General features: G+C 47.7%; 1 protein-coding gene across 1 annotated transcript in view; it reads right to left on the bottom strand.

Annotated features, from left to right (window-relative positions):
- Positions 1-2,312: 2,312 nt before the first annotated feature.
- Positions 2,313-15,142, bottom strand: part of PEX14 (peroxisomal biogenesis factor 14) — a 101,284-nt gene continuing 88,454 nt past the window's right edge. The window contains exons 6-9 of the mRNA XM_074934037.1: positions 13,045-13,147; positions 11,709-11,806; positions 6,120-6,211; positions 2,313-3,777 (exon numbers count right to left, since the gene is read on the bottom strand). Coding sequence (XP_074790138.1) covers positions 3,315-3,777; positions 6,120-6,211; positions 11,709-11,806; positions 13,045-13,147 — 756 coding nt within the window. The 3' untranslated portion in view covers positions 2,313-3,314. The remainder of the gene's footprint in view (positions 3,778-6,119; positions 6,212-11,708; positions 11,807-13,044; positions 13,148-15,142) is intronic.

Here is a 15,142-nt window from a genome sequence, read left to right on the forward strand (position 1 = left end):
GTGTGTCCCCCTTGGTGCAAGGGACTTGTCAATCATTTGGCACAGTTCTCCTCTTTCTGTACAGTGGCAAGAACCCCTGTAAACACATGTAGAAAGCTATTGGTGGGGTATCTTCACCTGACAGAGGCTGCTGTCATCTCTCTTGTCCTGCAGAAAGGGGTCCCTTCTCAGGGATCTGTCAGCTAATGTTAAGGTGTTCCCAATGCATACTGGCCACTGTATGAGTAATCAGTTCCCAGAGCAACTGATTTATGAAGCCAGGTCCCAGTAGGGGTCTGGGGTAGAAAGGAGGAGGCATTATGAACTGCAGGTCAAGCTCCACTGTTTGTCAGGACTAAAATACTGGCCCAAGCATCCCAGCATCAAGCCAAGGCAATCAAGAAAGGCCCCTGACAAGAGCAGTTCCATCACCCTTGGTTAGCTTGTCAGTACTTTCATTACGTGGATAGCTGGAAAGCAAAGACAAGATGTGATTGACATAGGAACTAATAGCAAACAGCACTCCTGGGAATACCTGTTGGTAAGTAGGCCTTGCTCTCCTTAGGCAGCACTTGTGAGCGAATAAACACAGTATCAGCAGCAAGATGCCCAGGGTTAAGTTTTGTGACCAACAGGAGCTCTGATCCCGCTGGCAGGGGACGTACATTGGGTAGAGAACAGGCAGGCTGTGACTCAGCAAGAGAGCAAGGTTTTCAAGGCCTGGAAAATTTGGGAGGGGGAGGAGAATCACTTTGTGCCGCTGCACCACAAAGCAAAGCAAGGTTTGAAAAACCTGTAGCAAACACATCTTGTTAATGAACGGAGCACGGAGGGAAGGGAAAAAAAGCTTCGGGCTGCCTGTGCTGTAAACCTCGTAAGTCACTCCGCAAGGCGCATACCTCAGCAACATATTTTCCACATTTCACTGACTGCTCTTGTCCAGGCACTTTCTATTTTCAAACCCTTCTATGTATATAAAATGTACACGGGCAGGGCAATACTTTTTCATTACATCCCCACGTTCGCCCTGTGTTTCCATTTCACAAAGATTCTTGGCTTGGGGAAAAAGAGAGTGCCATCGCCCAAAGAAAGCCTCTGCTTTTAAACACTCTCTAATTTGCCCTGTTTTAGCTAAATGCAACGTTCTTTGTGAACGTTAAAGGAGAGGGGGGGGGGGGGGAGAGAGAGAGAGAGACTCCTGAGGGAAGATACTCGTCCATTTAAGGAATGAGAAATCATCACATTCAACAGCAGGTCTAAATACAGTAATCTGAAGGTCCCTTTCTCTCCCCCGAGCAGGAAAATGTCACCATGTACCAGACACACAAATACCCAGGAATCAAGTAAATCCCTCATTTTTGAGAAGGAAGCCAAATACTTCAGTTGAATGAAGATGGTATGATAGCAGCTATGAGTTGCTATACGCCATGCCTTGCAGCGCCTCCTGTTGGCAGAAGGTGGGGTTAGATAGCCAAGAGATGCAACACATCATTCCCTGCAGCACCTCCTACTGGATGACAGTGGGACTAGAGTAGCTATGTGTTACCTCAGAGGTGATGCACCTACACCATCCCCTGCAGCGCATCCTGCTAAGAAGTTTAGACGAGGGCAGTTTCAAGTTATGGCACAGCCAGAGCTACTTATACTGTTCCCTGCAGTAGTTCCTGCTGGGAGAGAAGGGCGCTGGAGTAGCTGTCAGTAGCCCCAATCACAGAGCATCTCCGTCATACCTTGTGCTACCCCTTGCTGGGAGAGCCGTGTACTGCAGCAGCTGAACACAAAACCAACCTTAAACGTTTTTTCCAATTATCTTTCAAAAATGTTTTTATAGGGGCTCCATTTCTGGAGCCTGCCCTCCCTCCCTCCCTTTCACTTCCCTCCCCACTCCTCAGAAAACAAGAGCAGCAGCAATCCTGGCAGCCTGGTGTTAAATAGTGGTAACCCATATTTATTACAATTATATACAATCGTATTTTATATTTGAAATCTATACATGATCACACGGACGAGCACGTTTGCTTGGTGAGGACGACAGTGAGACTCAGATGTTACAGGAATTGCTCTGCTAAGAGGCTCTTATGCAGTGAATAAGAATCAGACAGCACCATTTTACCAGTTGAGAACACAATGCTGCAAACAAGAGGTTTCAAAAGTTCTTGGTTTGTTTTTGTTTTTAGTCTGTGTAGGGCAAAGAGGGCTGAGGTGGGGTAGGTGGGGAGGGGAAGGGGTGCATCTCTGCTCTGGAAGTGCTCTCCACACTGTGAACAGCACTTTGCTGAGGTGGGTGTGTATACTTTGCTCCAACACAAGTCTCGACTAACTGTTTCTGGTGGGCTCTCTCCTTATTTAGGGAGGAAGATGGGCTAAGAACTATTACCAAGATTCAGAACTAATCAACTATGCCAGGGGCCAAGACACCTGATCCATTCAGGCAGGGCTGTCAATAGAATGGAAGATGCCAGACACGGACACGAGCTCCCCTTCTCTGCATGGGAGAGCAGCGACGAATTGAAGTGGGCAATCCAGGTGAGAATCATACTAACAGGAGAAGGCCTTTCACCTGAGGGTAATTAGTAATGAGGCTTCCTGCTCTCATGATCACGAGCCATGGGTCTGGCCTCTAGCAAGAGGCTGCAGGAGTGTGGAGGGGAGAGCAGGGGGCAGGAGTACTGTTCTTTGGACCCAACAAGAACTTCTCAAAGGCTGGATGGTTTCAGGAACTGGGCCTGGCCCGAGGTTTGGGGAGGGGGATGGCTGGACTGGGAGGCAGATCTGACAGAGATCTCAGAAACAGAAACAGCCTGGGGGTGGCCAGTTTGGGGATGGCACACCATCTGATTTCAGGACTAAAGCCTGATGGGAAATTTCAGGGGTTGGGCAGAAGTGGTTTCAGACTGAGATACAGTTAAAGGATTGGGATGAGAAGGGGCTGGGGCAGGCCTGTTTCTAAGATCAGATGGAAGATCTCTAGGAAGCAGCGAGGAACTGGCCGGTTCAGGAAGGACGCTGGATACAAGGGAACTTGTTTCTCTAGCTGTGGTGCATGGTCAGGTGAGTACTCTTCTAGCCTAGGCAGTGACCCCCAGCTCAGATTCCTGCGGTGGTGCTGGGGCGGAGAGGGAAAAGAAGACACTGCAAAGCTGCATGGCCCTGGGGTGACACAGGACCCGCCTTGCTCACTGGAGGATCAGGACGCTACTCGAGGTGAATCATGGGCGAATCACTGGGGGGGCGGGGGGGGGAGGGGAGAGTTCTCTCCACCGAGTGAGAGAGGCACCAGGGGCTGGGGGAAGGCTGGACAGATGCAGGGTGGCATGGGAAGAATCCCATTCACCCTAGTCGATCTCATTCTCATTGCTGGCCCCTTCAGGTCTCCGTAGCTTCTCCACCTGCTCGTTAATCTGCCCATCCCCTCCTCGTCGGTCCTCGGTCTGGACGTCCAGGCACTCCTCTTCATCCACATGGCTGACATCATCATCCTCATCGTCCTCTTCCTCCTCATTCCCTTTGTCCTCCCTCTTCTCCTCCTCGCCCTGCACTTCCATTCGCACTTGGCCCTTGACGTCCATCACCACCTCGCCCTCCTCCTCCGTACCCAGCAGGTGGCCGCTGACTGTTGCCCCTTCTGGGCTGTGGTTCTCCTTCACGGGTGACGAGGAGGTGGACTCGTTGCTGACGGGCGAGATGTCACTGCTGCTGTTGTGGTTGGTAGCAACAGGGTTGGAGGGCGAGGAAGGCTTCACCGGGATTTGCCATGATGGGATCTTGGGAGCTGAAGGGGAGGGAGGGAACTGCCTCCTTGGGGGGACGGAAAGGAGAAAAAGGAGCTTTTATTACAAGCACTGCAAGGGGGAATCATCAGAGAAGGGATCAGCCTCCCGGACGCACGACATGCTCAGGGAGTCACAGAAGGTGGGACCGGGATCTCAAGTCTCCTCTGTAATAAATGAATAGTAACAAGGCTCCTTCCCCTCTCGTGCCAGGATGTCAAAGCACTTTACAAGCATCCAGGAATTGAGCCCGTGCATGAGAAGAAAATACCATCCCTGTTCAGAGCTCGGCAAACTGAAGCGGTGAGAGACTGAGAGTTGGCCAACTTCATAGAGGGAGCTGGGACTAGAGCTTAGGGGTCCTGACTCCAAGTCCCCCCACCAAGCTGTAGCGACTAGAGAGTGCTGCCTCTGGACAGACAGAGAGGTTTCATTGTCCCTCCACAACCATTGCAGCTTGGGGAAGATCATTCCCATCTGTGTGAGGAGTCAGGAGCTTCAACCCCAACCCGTGTCTGAGCCGTGGTGAAATGGCAGCCTGGTTCCCCACCATCTCCCCCATGCACGTGTGTGCTCACACACGCACTAGCTCACTGAAGTCCAAGTCCAGTGTGCACTGTACCCATCTGGACTAAAGCCTCAGCAATTGTAAAGCAGTTTAGCACCACTGACTTCCATGGAGTTATACCAATTGACACCAGCTGAGGAGCTGACCCATCTGTCCCTAGTGGCAGCCCAAGTAACCACATGGGGGAAGAGGGAAGAAGGCCTTGTGGTGGGGGGCATGCTCCATCAGGTGCCTTCGGAAACACATCCGTCACCCAGAAAGGGACTCACCAGGACCCGATCCTGTATTCCTCATGCAGCCCCAGCTCCCACTGATGAGAGTGGGAATTCAGCATGCATAGAGATATGGGATCAGGCCCTTAAAAAGGAAGTGAGTGTGGGAAAGGGTTCACACGCTCTGCGTGTTGAGCTGGCTTGTGCCAAGGATTGCTCCAGAAGAGACCCAGGGAGGCCAGCTGCCTTTCTGCAGGGAGCATTCAAATGAGGCCAATGCAACAGATTTAATTTTCTTCGGCAGACCTAAAAACAACTGCACTCACCTCCCTCCCTCTGCCAGTGGCCTTGGAGGAGCTCTGCCGTTCTAGCCTCCATCTCGTCCGAGTGCAAACAAGCTAATGCCTGCATTATTCACCAGGATCATAAATGCTATCAAGAAATTCAATTTGGAGACTTTCTTGGCTCCAGTGTTGCCGCCGCCTGCTCACTGCAGGGAGATATGCCTTTTTTTTTAAATTTCATTTCCCCCCCCCCAAAAGCACTTAACCCCCAGCTGCATAAAAACAATGAATTTCCCTTAATGACAGCTGTCCCCTCGCACACCCCAGGGAGCACTATCCCACTGTTGCCCATCAACATCAGGGAGCAGGGGCCATCCAGGCCAAATACATGAACCCGGGCAGAACCCTCCTCACTGGAAAGGTGAAGGGATAAGCAGCCCTGTGAGTTGTGCTGTTCATCTGGCCTGAGACAGAAAGCCATGCCAAAGGGTGGCCAGGCTTGTGAGCTCTGTCCAAACATCCCTGAGTGACGCACTTCTCCCCCAACCCCCGCCCTCATGGAGGGGCTTCAATAGCCAATGTCCTTGCTCCTAAAATGAGGCTAGCGTGACCCAAATGGATGGAGACAGGACCTGTGACTTCTGCCAGAGAGTGACATGACATGACCCCAGTTCCCCAAAGCTTTCTACTGTGATTCCCACTGGAGTGGGGCAAAGTCCCTCAGGTGCAGCTTAAAAAAAAATCAAACCCAACCCAATTTCTAGGCCTCTGCACCCATTTAGTGCACCTGCTTACATCCAGCAGCTGCTTGGTCTCATCTTAAATGGTCTCATCTTAAACAAAGTCTGCCCATCATCACTACCTATGTCATAGAGCAGTGATGATGGGCAGACTTTGTTAAATTTGAGCAAATAGACAAGGCAGGGTGGGAAGAACTAAGAGCCAATGACTATAAGAGATGCTTTAGGGGAAGAGGGTAATCTTGTGGTTAATTCAGAGATGTGAGCCCCATTCCTGTCTCTGCCACTCACTCGCTATGTGTCAGTCAATCTCTATCCCAAATGGAAACAATAGAAGTTACCTATCTCCCAGGGACACCGTGAGGTTTAATGCATGTTTGTAAAGTGCTCTGAGACCCTTGGATAGAAGGCAACACTGAAGTGCAAAGTATTATTATTAAAGAGCATTGACAGAGGGGCAGGGTTAGTTCTAGTTCCTCCCGGTAATGCCCTCCTCCCTCCTGAGGGAATCCCAAGGAGTGTCGCCCCTCCTCACATTGCTATCCCGCTGACACACCCCTCCATACCGGTTTAGAAGGAGCCCCTTTAACGAGTAGATCTCAGATTTCAATTCATTGATATTCTGTGACTCCAGGATCCAGTTGGTGGAAGTGGTGGCCTAGGACACAAATGGAAGAGGCAATGGTGAGAGAGTGGATTGGGAGATAACTCAGAGCTGTTCTCCGTCTACCCTCCTTCTCCACCCCCAGAGTCTTCAGCAATGGGCCACTGTGCCTGGGATCTGGCATTTAAAACCTCTTGATGCTGGGAAGAGGGATTTCCGCAATGTGAGCTATGTACCTGAGTGTTTCCCAAAACAGGCCAACTGTTCTATTGGCAGCCTCCTAGGAAAACTTCTTAGCTCTGATTCTAGGACGAGTCAAAGATTTCTCTTTCATTCTTGAGAAGGGTTAACCACTTCCAACACACTGTGCACAGACTAGGATCAATGCACCAAGCCTGGCCTTTGCTAAAGCACCCCAAAGGGAGTTTTCTTCTTTTGTTTTTTTAAAAAGGGGAAGCTAGTATTTCCTAGGGTGCCGAACAGAGATCCCTACAGCAAGGTGTCTGTAAGAAAACCAAGGGCAACCAGGCACAGAAGCAATGCAAGCTTCCTCACATGGCCCTGCCAACATGCTCAGCCCTGACCTGGACAGACCACTTCTAGGGAAAAGGGTATGGGATTTTGAGTAAAAATTTCAAAAGCACATGAGTGATTTAGGGTCCCACTGAAAGTTGGTGGGATTTAGGGGATTTGAAATTGTTACCTCATGTCTATAATGTAGAGTCAGTTCCTTCTCTTTTTCCTGACATTGCCCTCAGTCAAGGGAGCAGATTATAATCTGAGTATCTGCAGGCTAGACACTGGACTGAGAGCACTAACTCAATCTCTCCTAGATCACCAAAAAAAAAACCTGCCACTAGACTGTACTCCATGGAGTTTCTAGGGGGACTGTGCAATAGGTGTTTAAAAGCCCAAAGGACTCTCCCCTAGATCAGAACAGTTGGAGCTGTGCCTGAGCTACCAGACGCTCTCTCCAGGACGCAGCTGCACAAGACACTCTCCTCTGGACATTTCAAGGCAAAGAGCCCAATTCGGTGGGGGAAGATGATGAGCAACTCACGGGACTCTGGTACAGCTGCTGGTGGTACCACATCAATACTCCACAGTGATGTCTGTCAGAGAGTGGATGGAAACTGGGGCAAGGCCCTGCTTTGGGAAGATTTGCTGCAAATAATCACTTGGCAGTTTTTGTTTTATACATTCATGGGACTAGAAGCAATATCACTTCTTCCCACGACCAGACTAATTTTGCTTTCCCATGTAAACAAGGCTAAGGGAAGAGTGCTCAGAAAAAGAAATAATCTCCTGCATTGACAGTGCCCCTCATCTAACCCCCACAGTGAATACAAGAATGGCCATACTGAGTCAGACCAATGGTCCATCTAGCTCAGTAGTCTGTTTTTCAACAGGGGCCAGTGCCAGATGCTTCTGAGGCAATAAATAGAATGGGGCAATTATCAAGCGATCCATCCCCTGTTGTCCAGTCCCATTTTATGGCAGTCAGGGACATGCAGAGTATGTGATTGTGTCCCTGACCATCTTACCTAACAGCTATGAACTTATATCCTCCCAATTTATACTTTTGGCCTTCACAACATCCTCCGGCAATGAGTTCCACAGGTTGACTGTGCGATGTGTGAAGAAGTGCTTCCTTACATTTGTTTTAAACCTGCTGCCTATTAATTTCATTAGATGAACCCTGACTCTTGTGTTATGTGAAGAGGTCAATAACACTTCTTTATTCACTTTCTCCACACCATTCAAGATTTTATAGACCTCTGTAATACCCCCCACTCATTTGTGTTGCACATTTTCCAGTTCTAATATATCTTTTTTGAGATGAGGTGACCACAACTGCATGCAGCATTCAAGGTCTGGGCATATCATGGATTTATTTAGTGGCATTATGATATTTTGTCTTATTAGCTATCTGTTTCCTAATGGTTCCTAACATTCTGTTAGCTTTATTGACTGATTCGGCACACTGAGCAGATGTTACCAGAGAACTATCCACAATGACTCCAAGATCTCTTTCTTGAGTGGTAACAGCTAATTTAGACCCCATCATTTTGTATGTATAGTTGGGATTATGTTTTCCAATGTGCATTACACAACATTGAATTTCATCTGCCATTTTGTTGCCCAGTCACCCAGTTTTTTGAGATCCCTTTGTAACTTTTTGCAATCAGCTTTGGACTTAACTATCTTGAGTAACTTAGTATCTTCTGCAAACTTTTCCACCCCGCTGTTTACTGCTTTTCCCCCAATCATTTATGAATATGTTGAATAGCACTTGTCCCAGTTCAGATCCTTGGGGGACCTGGCTATTATCTCTCTCCATTGTGAAAACTATTTATTCCTACTCTTTGTTTCCTAACTTTTAACCAGTTACTGATCCATGAGAGGACATTCCCTCTTATCCAATGACTGCTTAGGAGCTTTTGGTGAGAGACCTTGTCAAAGGCTTCATGAAAGTCCAAGTACACTAGGTCAACTGGATCACCTTGTCCGTATGTTTGTTGGCACCCTCAAAGAATTTTAATAGATTGGTGAGGCATGATTTCCCTTTATAAATGCCATGTTCACTCTTCCCCAATATACTGTGTTCATTTGTGTGTCTGATAATTCTGTTCTTTACTATAGTTTCAACCTGTTTGCCTGGTACTGAAGTTAGACTTACTGGCCTGTAATTCCCAGGATTGCCTCTGGAGCATTTTTAAAAAAATCGGTGTTATATTAGCTATTTGCCAGTCATCCGGTACAGCGGCTGATTTAAGCGATGGGTTACATACCACAGCTAGTAGTTCTGCAATTTCATACTTGAGCTCCTTCAGAACTTGTAGGTGAATACCATTGGGTCGTGGAGACTTATTACTGTTCAATTTATCAAATTGTTCCAAAACGTTTTCTATTGACACCTCAATCTGGGACAGTTTCTCAGCTCTGTCACCTAAAAAGAATGGCTCAGGTGTGGGAACCTCCCTCACATCCTCGGCAGTGAAGACCGATGCAAAGAATTCATTTAGCTTCTCCACAATGGCCTTGTCTTTCTTGAGTGCTCCTTTAGCACCTCAATCGTCCAGTGGCCCCACTAATTTTTTGGCAGACTTCCTGTTCTGAAGTACTTAAAAAAATTCTTTTTGTATCTTTTTGCTCTTCAAATTCTTTTTTTGGCCTAACTATACTTTTGCACTTGACTTGTCAGAGTTTAGTTCATATGGAGTAACTGTGAATTCCCCCACAGCCAGCACTGTCTACAATGATTTCTGCTGGCAGGGATTGGGAATGGAGTGATTGCGAGCACCCCCACAGCCAGTGTTCCAATCCATTTCCCCCCTGGGAGAAGCCAGGACTGGAGTAGCTGCAAACTCCCCCATGCTAATTCCTACTGGGAGAAGTTGGGACTGTAACTCCCCCGCAGCCAATGGGCCTACTCATTCCTTACATAGACTTCAGCTGGGGCTGGACAGACATGAGCACCTTCACAGCCAACATTCCCTACAATGATTCCAGCTGAGAGAGACTCAGTCTGTAGTAGCTGTGATATACACAGATGCGTTCCCTTGGGATTCACACTCCCAGCCCTCCGACAGCGAGAATCCAGGAGCCACTGTTCTGGCTCTCCAAGACTTTGAAAGCTACATCAGCACATTAACAAGGGAGTGATTTCCACTCACCGGCCTGCACAGGACTCAAATTTCCAAAACACATATGGTGCCAGATGCCTAGGATTTAGAAATAAAATCTGACATCTGGGGCTTTTTAGCTAGTCTCTTTAAAAAACAGTTGTAGAAAATTCAAGGCTTGAGTTTTTATGTAGGTTTTTTAATTACTTTTAAAACCCCTCTTTTTAATTTTTTACAGCATGCCAGTAGGAGTTTGAAAAGCAGATATAAAAACTTACATTACAGCTGAGAAAACACAGCTTTTACTCTTTGGTTTGTGGTCTTGCCCAAGTCTTTCTTTGTACATATGAGGCTGAGATACCATAACAGCGTGTGCTACCATTTCAGCGCAGAAGAGGAGGGAAGGGAGGGAGAACTTTTTAAAGACTCTCTAAACCAGCAACACTCCTATGCCCTTTTCCCTTCTGAGAGCTCAACATGTGGTCTTAATCTTAACACTTACAACCTGAAAACAGTTTTCCAATTTCCGGACTGGCTCCAGGCCATTGATGGGCCACAGTTCCCAAGGAAAACTGGAGTGAATAGATGTGACCATAAACTGACTTTCATGGCTGGGTTTACAGTTGATTCCTACTGTAAGGTATATTCACTGCACAGCCAGAGGTGGCCCACCGGCTACACACTATCAAAGGGTTTACGAGAGACTGGAGCCTGGGAAAGAAGGACTGTTACTGCTGTAGATGGAGGACTGCTCTACAAACACCTAACTGTTTCAGGGATCTTGCTATACAGAGGGCTAAAGCTCCCATTCTGCAGAGGTTGTTGACAGTCAAAGGAGGGACTGACTGATCCCAGGCTTTGATAACAAGAGGAAGGCTTTCACCTCTAGGTCAGCAGTTCAAATCCAGCCCAATTCAGGAATGACTGACATCTGGTGGCTGCTGGGAGGCCAAGGACAATGAAAAGCACTGTTGCTGCCACAATGCGAACTGATCTGGGTGGGTCTCAGCTCAATTCCCAAACTCACAAGTATCCACATGGCAAAACCACCAGCCATTATTGGCAGTAACTGGTGTCCTTGTTGGCAGTCTCAGCACAGGCACCAAGGACTGCATGCGCCATGGAGACTGCACTCCATTCTCAGCCTGAGAGATGGTCCCTCTCGTTCGGAGTTTGCATTGCTCCTGTGCTTTGGTTGTTCTGTGGAGGGTCCTTGCCCTCCCCGCTGAGAGTGCCAAAGAGGCTGCCAGTTAGTGCCAAATATGGTAGTGGCACCACCTGTTGTACTAAGACCACCAAAATCATTCACGCAGGCCACCAACCAGCTATCGGATGGTGGTAACCTTCAGTCATTACCTGGCCTGGAGTGCAACCGGCGACTTAAATGCAAAAGAGTCCACAGCCCATTCCCATTCCCCTGAGTCATATAATCCAACCGATCTGTGTTTGACTACTTTGCACTGATTTGCACTGAGATACCACGGTGATGGGCATAGAATACATACATCAGTTAACAGACAAGTATATAGACAAGATGAAAATACACACAAAACATCTACCTCTACCCTTTTCCTCCTTCAGTCCATGGGTTAGCAGGAGGGCCAATCCCGCTCCCTATTGCTCCAACTGGATATACAACGAGCTCTCCTACAAGGGACACTAGTTGCACAGCTGAGAGCAATTAAGGAGATTGTGGACATGAAAGATGCAAAGAACATCATGGAACAAAGCCCTCTCAGTAGCCATATATGTTTAGCCTGAAGCACCCAGTCAGCACGCATTGCTCTATACAAACACCCTTGAGAGACAAGGCTGCATACAGAAACTGGCCAGATAGGATAAAGTTATGGGCTAGGGAAGCCATGTACACTAAAAAGGGCAAGAGAATTTCTGAAGGGTGGCCTAGTGAAGAGATGGAGGTGTACCTTGGCGGCAGCCAGCTCTTGGGTGAGCTCCTGGATTTTCTGCTGTTGCTGCATCAGCAGTTCCTGGACGGAGGCTAAAGTTGTCTGCAACTGAGTTACTGTGGGATGAAAAAGCAGGAGAGTTTCTGTTAAACTGAGAAATACACACACACATGTGCCCTTCCTGCTGTCTAGCTACAAGATGCCTCTATTCCTGCTATATCTAATTTATCTACAGACACCCGCTCGCTCTAATCCATATAAATTATCTGCACTATGGGTAATCTACCTGCACTGCATCTAACCTCCAGTATTTCTAGTTTATCTTTCCATTGTATAGATGTCTATAGCCCACAGTATATCCGTCCAAAACCTCTCCCTTCTAATTATCTCAGTTTATGATTTGTACATCTCTCTGAACTTATACAATGTCTGTATCATTTATCTACCTCGGGCCTCACACAGGCACATGATACTTGGGGTTTATCTCTAGTCTGGAAACAGACAGGTGCCTGGATCAATCCCAGGATGTAGTGAGAAAAGAAGGCAAGCCTCTTTTATCCACTTCCTCCACCAGCAGGTCCAGTTAGCACCCTCCCACCATCAGACCACCTGCCCTTTCACCCCATGATGGCAGTAACAAACTTGCCATGCTCTCCCTTCTGCCAACAGCTGGACACACATTTAGCACCCTCTCCTGGATTTCAAGAGAAATCTTCCCAGTGGAAAACTTCGCCTGGAACAGGAACTTGTGTCTGGATGGAAGGGAACTGCCTACAGCTTTGGTGGTTTTATCTGGAGTTTCCATCCAGTAAACAAGTTGATAAAAAAAAAAAAAAACTTTATTGGCATGACAGGTAACAGCTAATCTGGGCCATCATTAGGGCACTGGGTAATGAACAGGTGCCCTATGGAGTCAATAACAGAGAAGGTGGCTGGGGTCAGTGGAGGCACAGTAATTACAGACTCTCTTGACCTTGCTTTGGATTCTTGGAGGCAATGGGGGGGAGAAACCACCAAAAAAAAAAGCCCCTGAAAACCTCAGAGAAGCAGAAATTAAAAATGAACTTTACAGCCCTCCGAAAGGCTGTCATTTTATTCCCCTTATTAATATTCTGAGGTTGGGAGCCTTTCCGTAAAAACATAATTAATTGAGGCCGCGCCGACAGTAAACAAGCAATTTCAAATTAAACCGAAATGACGGCAGCTTCATTTGCAAATGTGAACAGATTCTCAGAGCAGATAAATGAAGTCACCACATAAAGTGGAGATGGAGGGGAGGGGGGGGTCTAGGTAGGATGGAGGATGCAGGGAGAAGGGCTTTGAGGGGCAAATTGATGGAGTCATTAATCTTTACCTGTCTGTGTCACGCTGCCACTCATCTCAGAAATGTTCGCCTCAATCCTCTGAAGTTGTTTTCTGTCTTCTTTGCCTCCCATGATGAGAGGGAGTAGGTATTTCTGCACAGAGCATGGAGATGTTGTTAAGAGATGAGGATATGCAAGGGGTTCCTTCTAACCCACCCCAAGTACCTCAGAGCCGGCCAGACATCTCTACCCCCATCCCAGAAACTACCATGATCACAGATGGTGAGGAGAGGGGTCCCCTGGAAGAAGGCATTCACATAAATCACAAAACAGGATGGTAGGACTTTTGTGCTCTTTTTTCCTGAGGTGCTGAGGGAGGGTCCTTGGATGTATTTAGGAAAATTCTCAGCCTACAGCCCCTTCCCTACCCCCATCCAGAAGGATTTCAATCTCACTGCACTCACCTCTCATGTGACTCTAAATGTACCCACAAGGCAGGAGATGCAGAGCAGGGAGAAGAGGGGAGCACAGATATGAAGGGGCTGGGGGGCATAAAAGTAGAGGGAAGGGGAAATGACAGAGAGTATAGAGACTGGGAGGCAGGATAGTGGCGGTAAAGAGCAGAGATCTGGGGAAATGGGAATGAGAGAGCAGAGGAGATGGAGCAAAGGTAGAGGGGATCTGAGGTAACAAGAATGGAGGCAGAAAGCCATGAAGGCAGGGGCAAGGGAGGTGCTGATACAGAGGTGTCAGGACACTAGAGGAGTGGTGGCAGCTCACTGACAGCATACCCAGTAGCGATTAAATCAAACTCAGACTCCCCTGGTAGGAGATGGACTTGATCTAACACATTGTAGCCATCCCTAATTACTGTGACCCCTTCTGGGGCATAGCACACTTGAACTGAGTGTGGAGTGTAACAAGAGCACATTCAGACATAGCATGATTGGGGCAAGAGGGATAAAGGAGAGAGGGGGTTAGCCAGGACACAGAAACAGCCTCAATTACAAGGGAACAGCTTGCCTAACAGCTCCTTTGTATCCTGGCTTTTGATGTACATGCTTCCAGAGAGACATATTCAAAGATACGGTTCTGAGACAGGCCTGAGGGGTGTGGGACAGCATCCTCCTCCTCTTGAACTAAGTGCTGTTGGTTATATAGAGATCTAGCTGTCTCTGTAGATAGCTATCATATGCACACACAGTCACTCTACTTTCTTCCATCCACCATTCTGAGAAGCAAGCTGCTTCTGAGGACTCCCATAGAAAACAAAGTGCAATGAACAGAAGGTTCTGTTCTGAACCTCCTGGAACACTCATACCAATGGCTTGGCAAGGAGTCTTTATTCTTGAGATAAGGACCACTAGCACAAGCACAAAAATCACATCTCTGCCAAAGGAATTTACGCACCAGTTGCACTTGGGGAGCTGACCCAAGGCATCTTCGGCTCCCATAAGGGAACAGGGGCCTCTGCTGGATAACCAAGGTGGTATTGTATGGTCTGGATCAGGGGTTGGCAAACTTCGGCCGACAGCCCTGCGGATTACCCTGATGGGCCGCGTGCCGAAGGTTGCCGACCCCTGGTCTGGATGGAGAGGTGAAGAGGGGATCTGCACACAAAGAGAATGACAGTGGGATGCAGTCTATTGTCACCATCACTGAGACTGTGTAAGAAATTTTAAATAAAAAAATTGATATTTTTGTGGTAGTTGTCATTTTACAATAGCAATAAGGCCCTCCAGGCCAGCCTGTTATGAATCCAGTAAAGACCAGTAGCTCCTTCCTCAGCATCACTCTGGGCATTTATCAACCCCCCACACCAGCCTTTACAGTACTGAATGGACCAGGAAGGTCAGCATCATTGCTCAATATGTTGCATCAATATGTTGAGTCAGGAGCAAGGGGATAATCTGAACAGCCATCTAAGGAGCTACCTTGTGCAATCCTGGGACATACTCCCCATACTGACCTTCCCCAGGCCAAGGTAATTAATAAAAGGGAAAAATAAAAAGGATCAAGGGTGTTTAAAAAAACATTTAGCTTTAAACATGGGCTTTGCCAAGCACATCAATTTGCCCAATTTAAAAAAACAACAACTCTTTAATAAACCAATTGTTACTTTCCATCTCATTCCAACCTCCCAAACAC

The sequence above is a fragment of the Natator depressus genome, chromosome 18 (assembly GCF_965152275.1).
Source record: "Natator depressus isolate rNatDep1 chromosome 18, rNatDep2.hap1, whole genome shotgun sequence".
Classification (NCBI taxonomy): Eukaryota; Metazoa; Chordata; order Testudines; family Cheloniidae; genus Natator; species Natator depressus.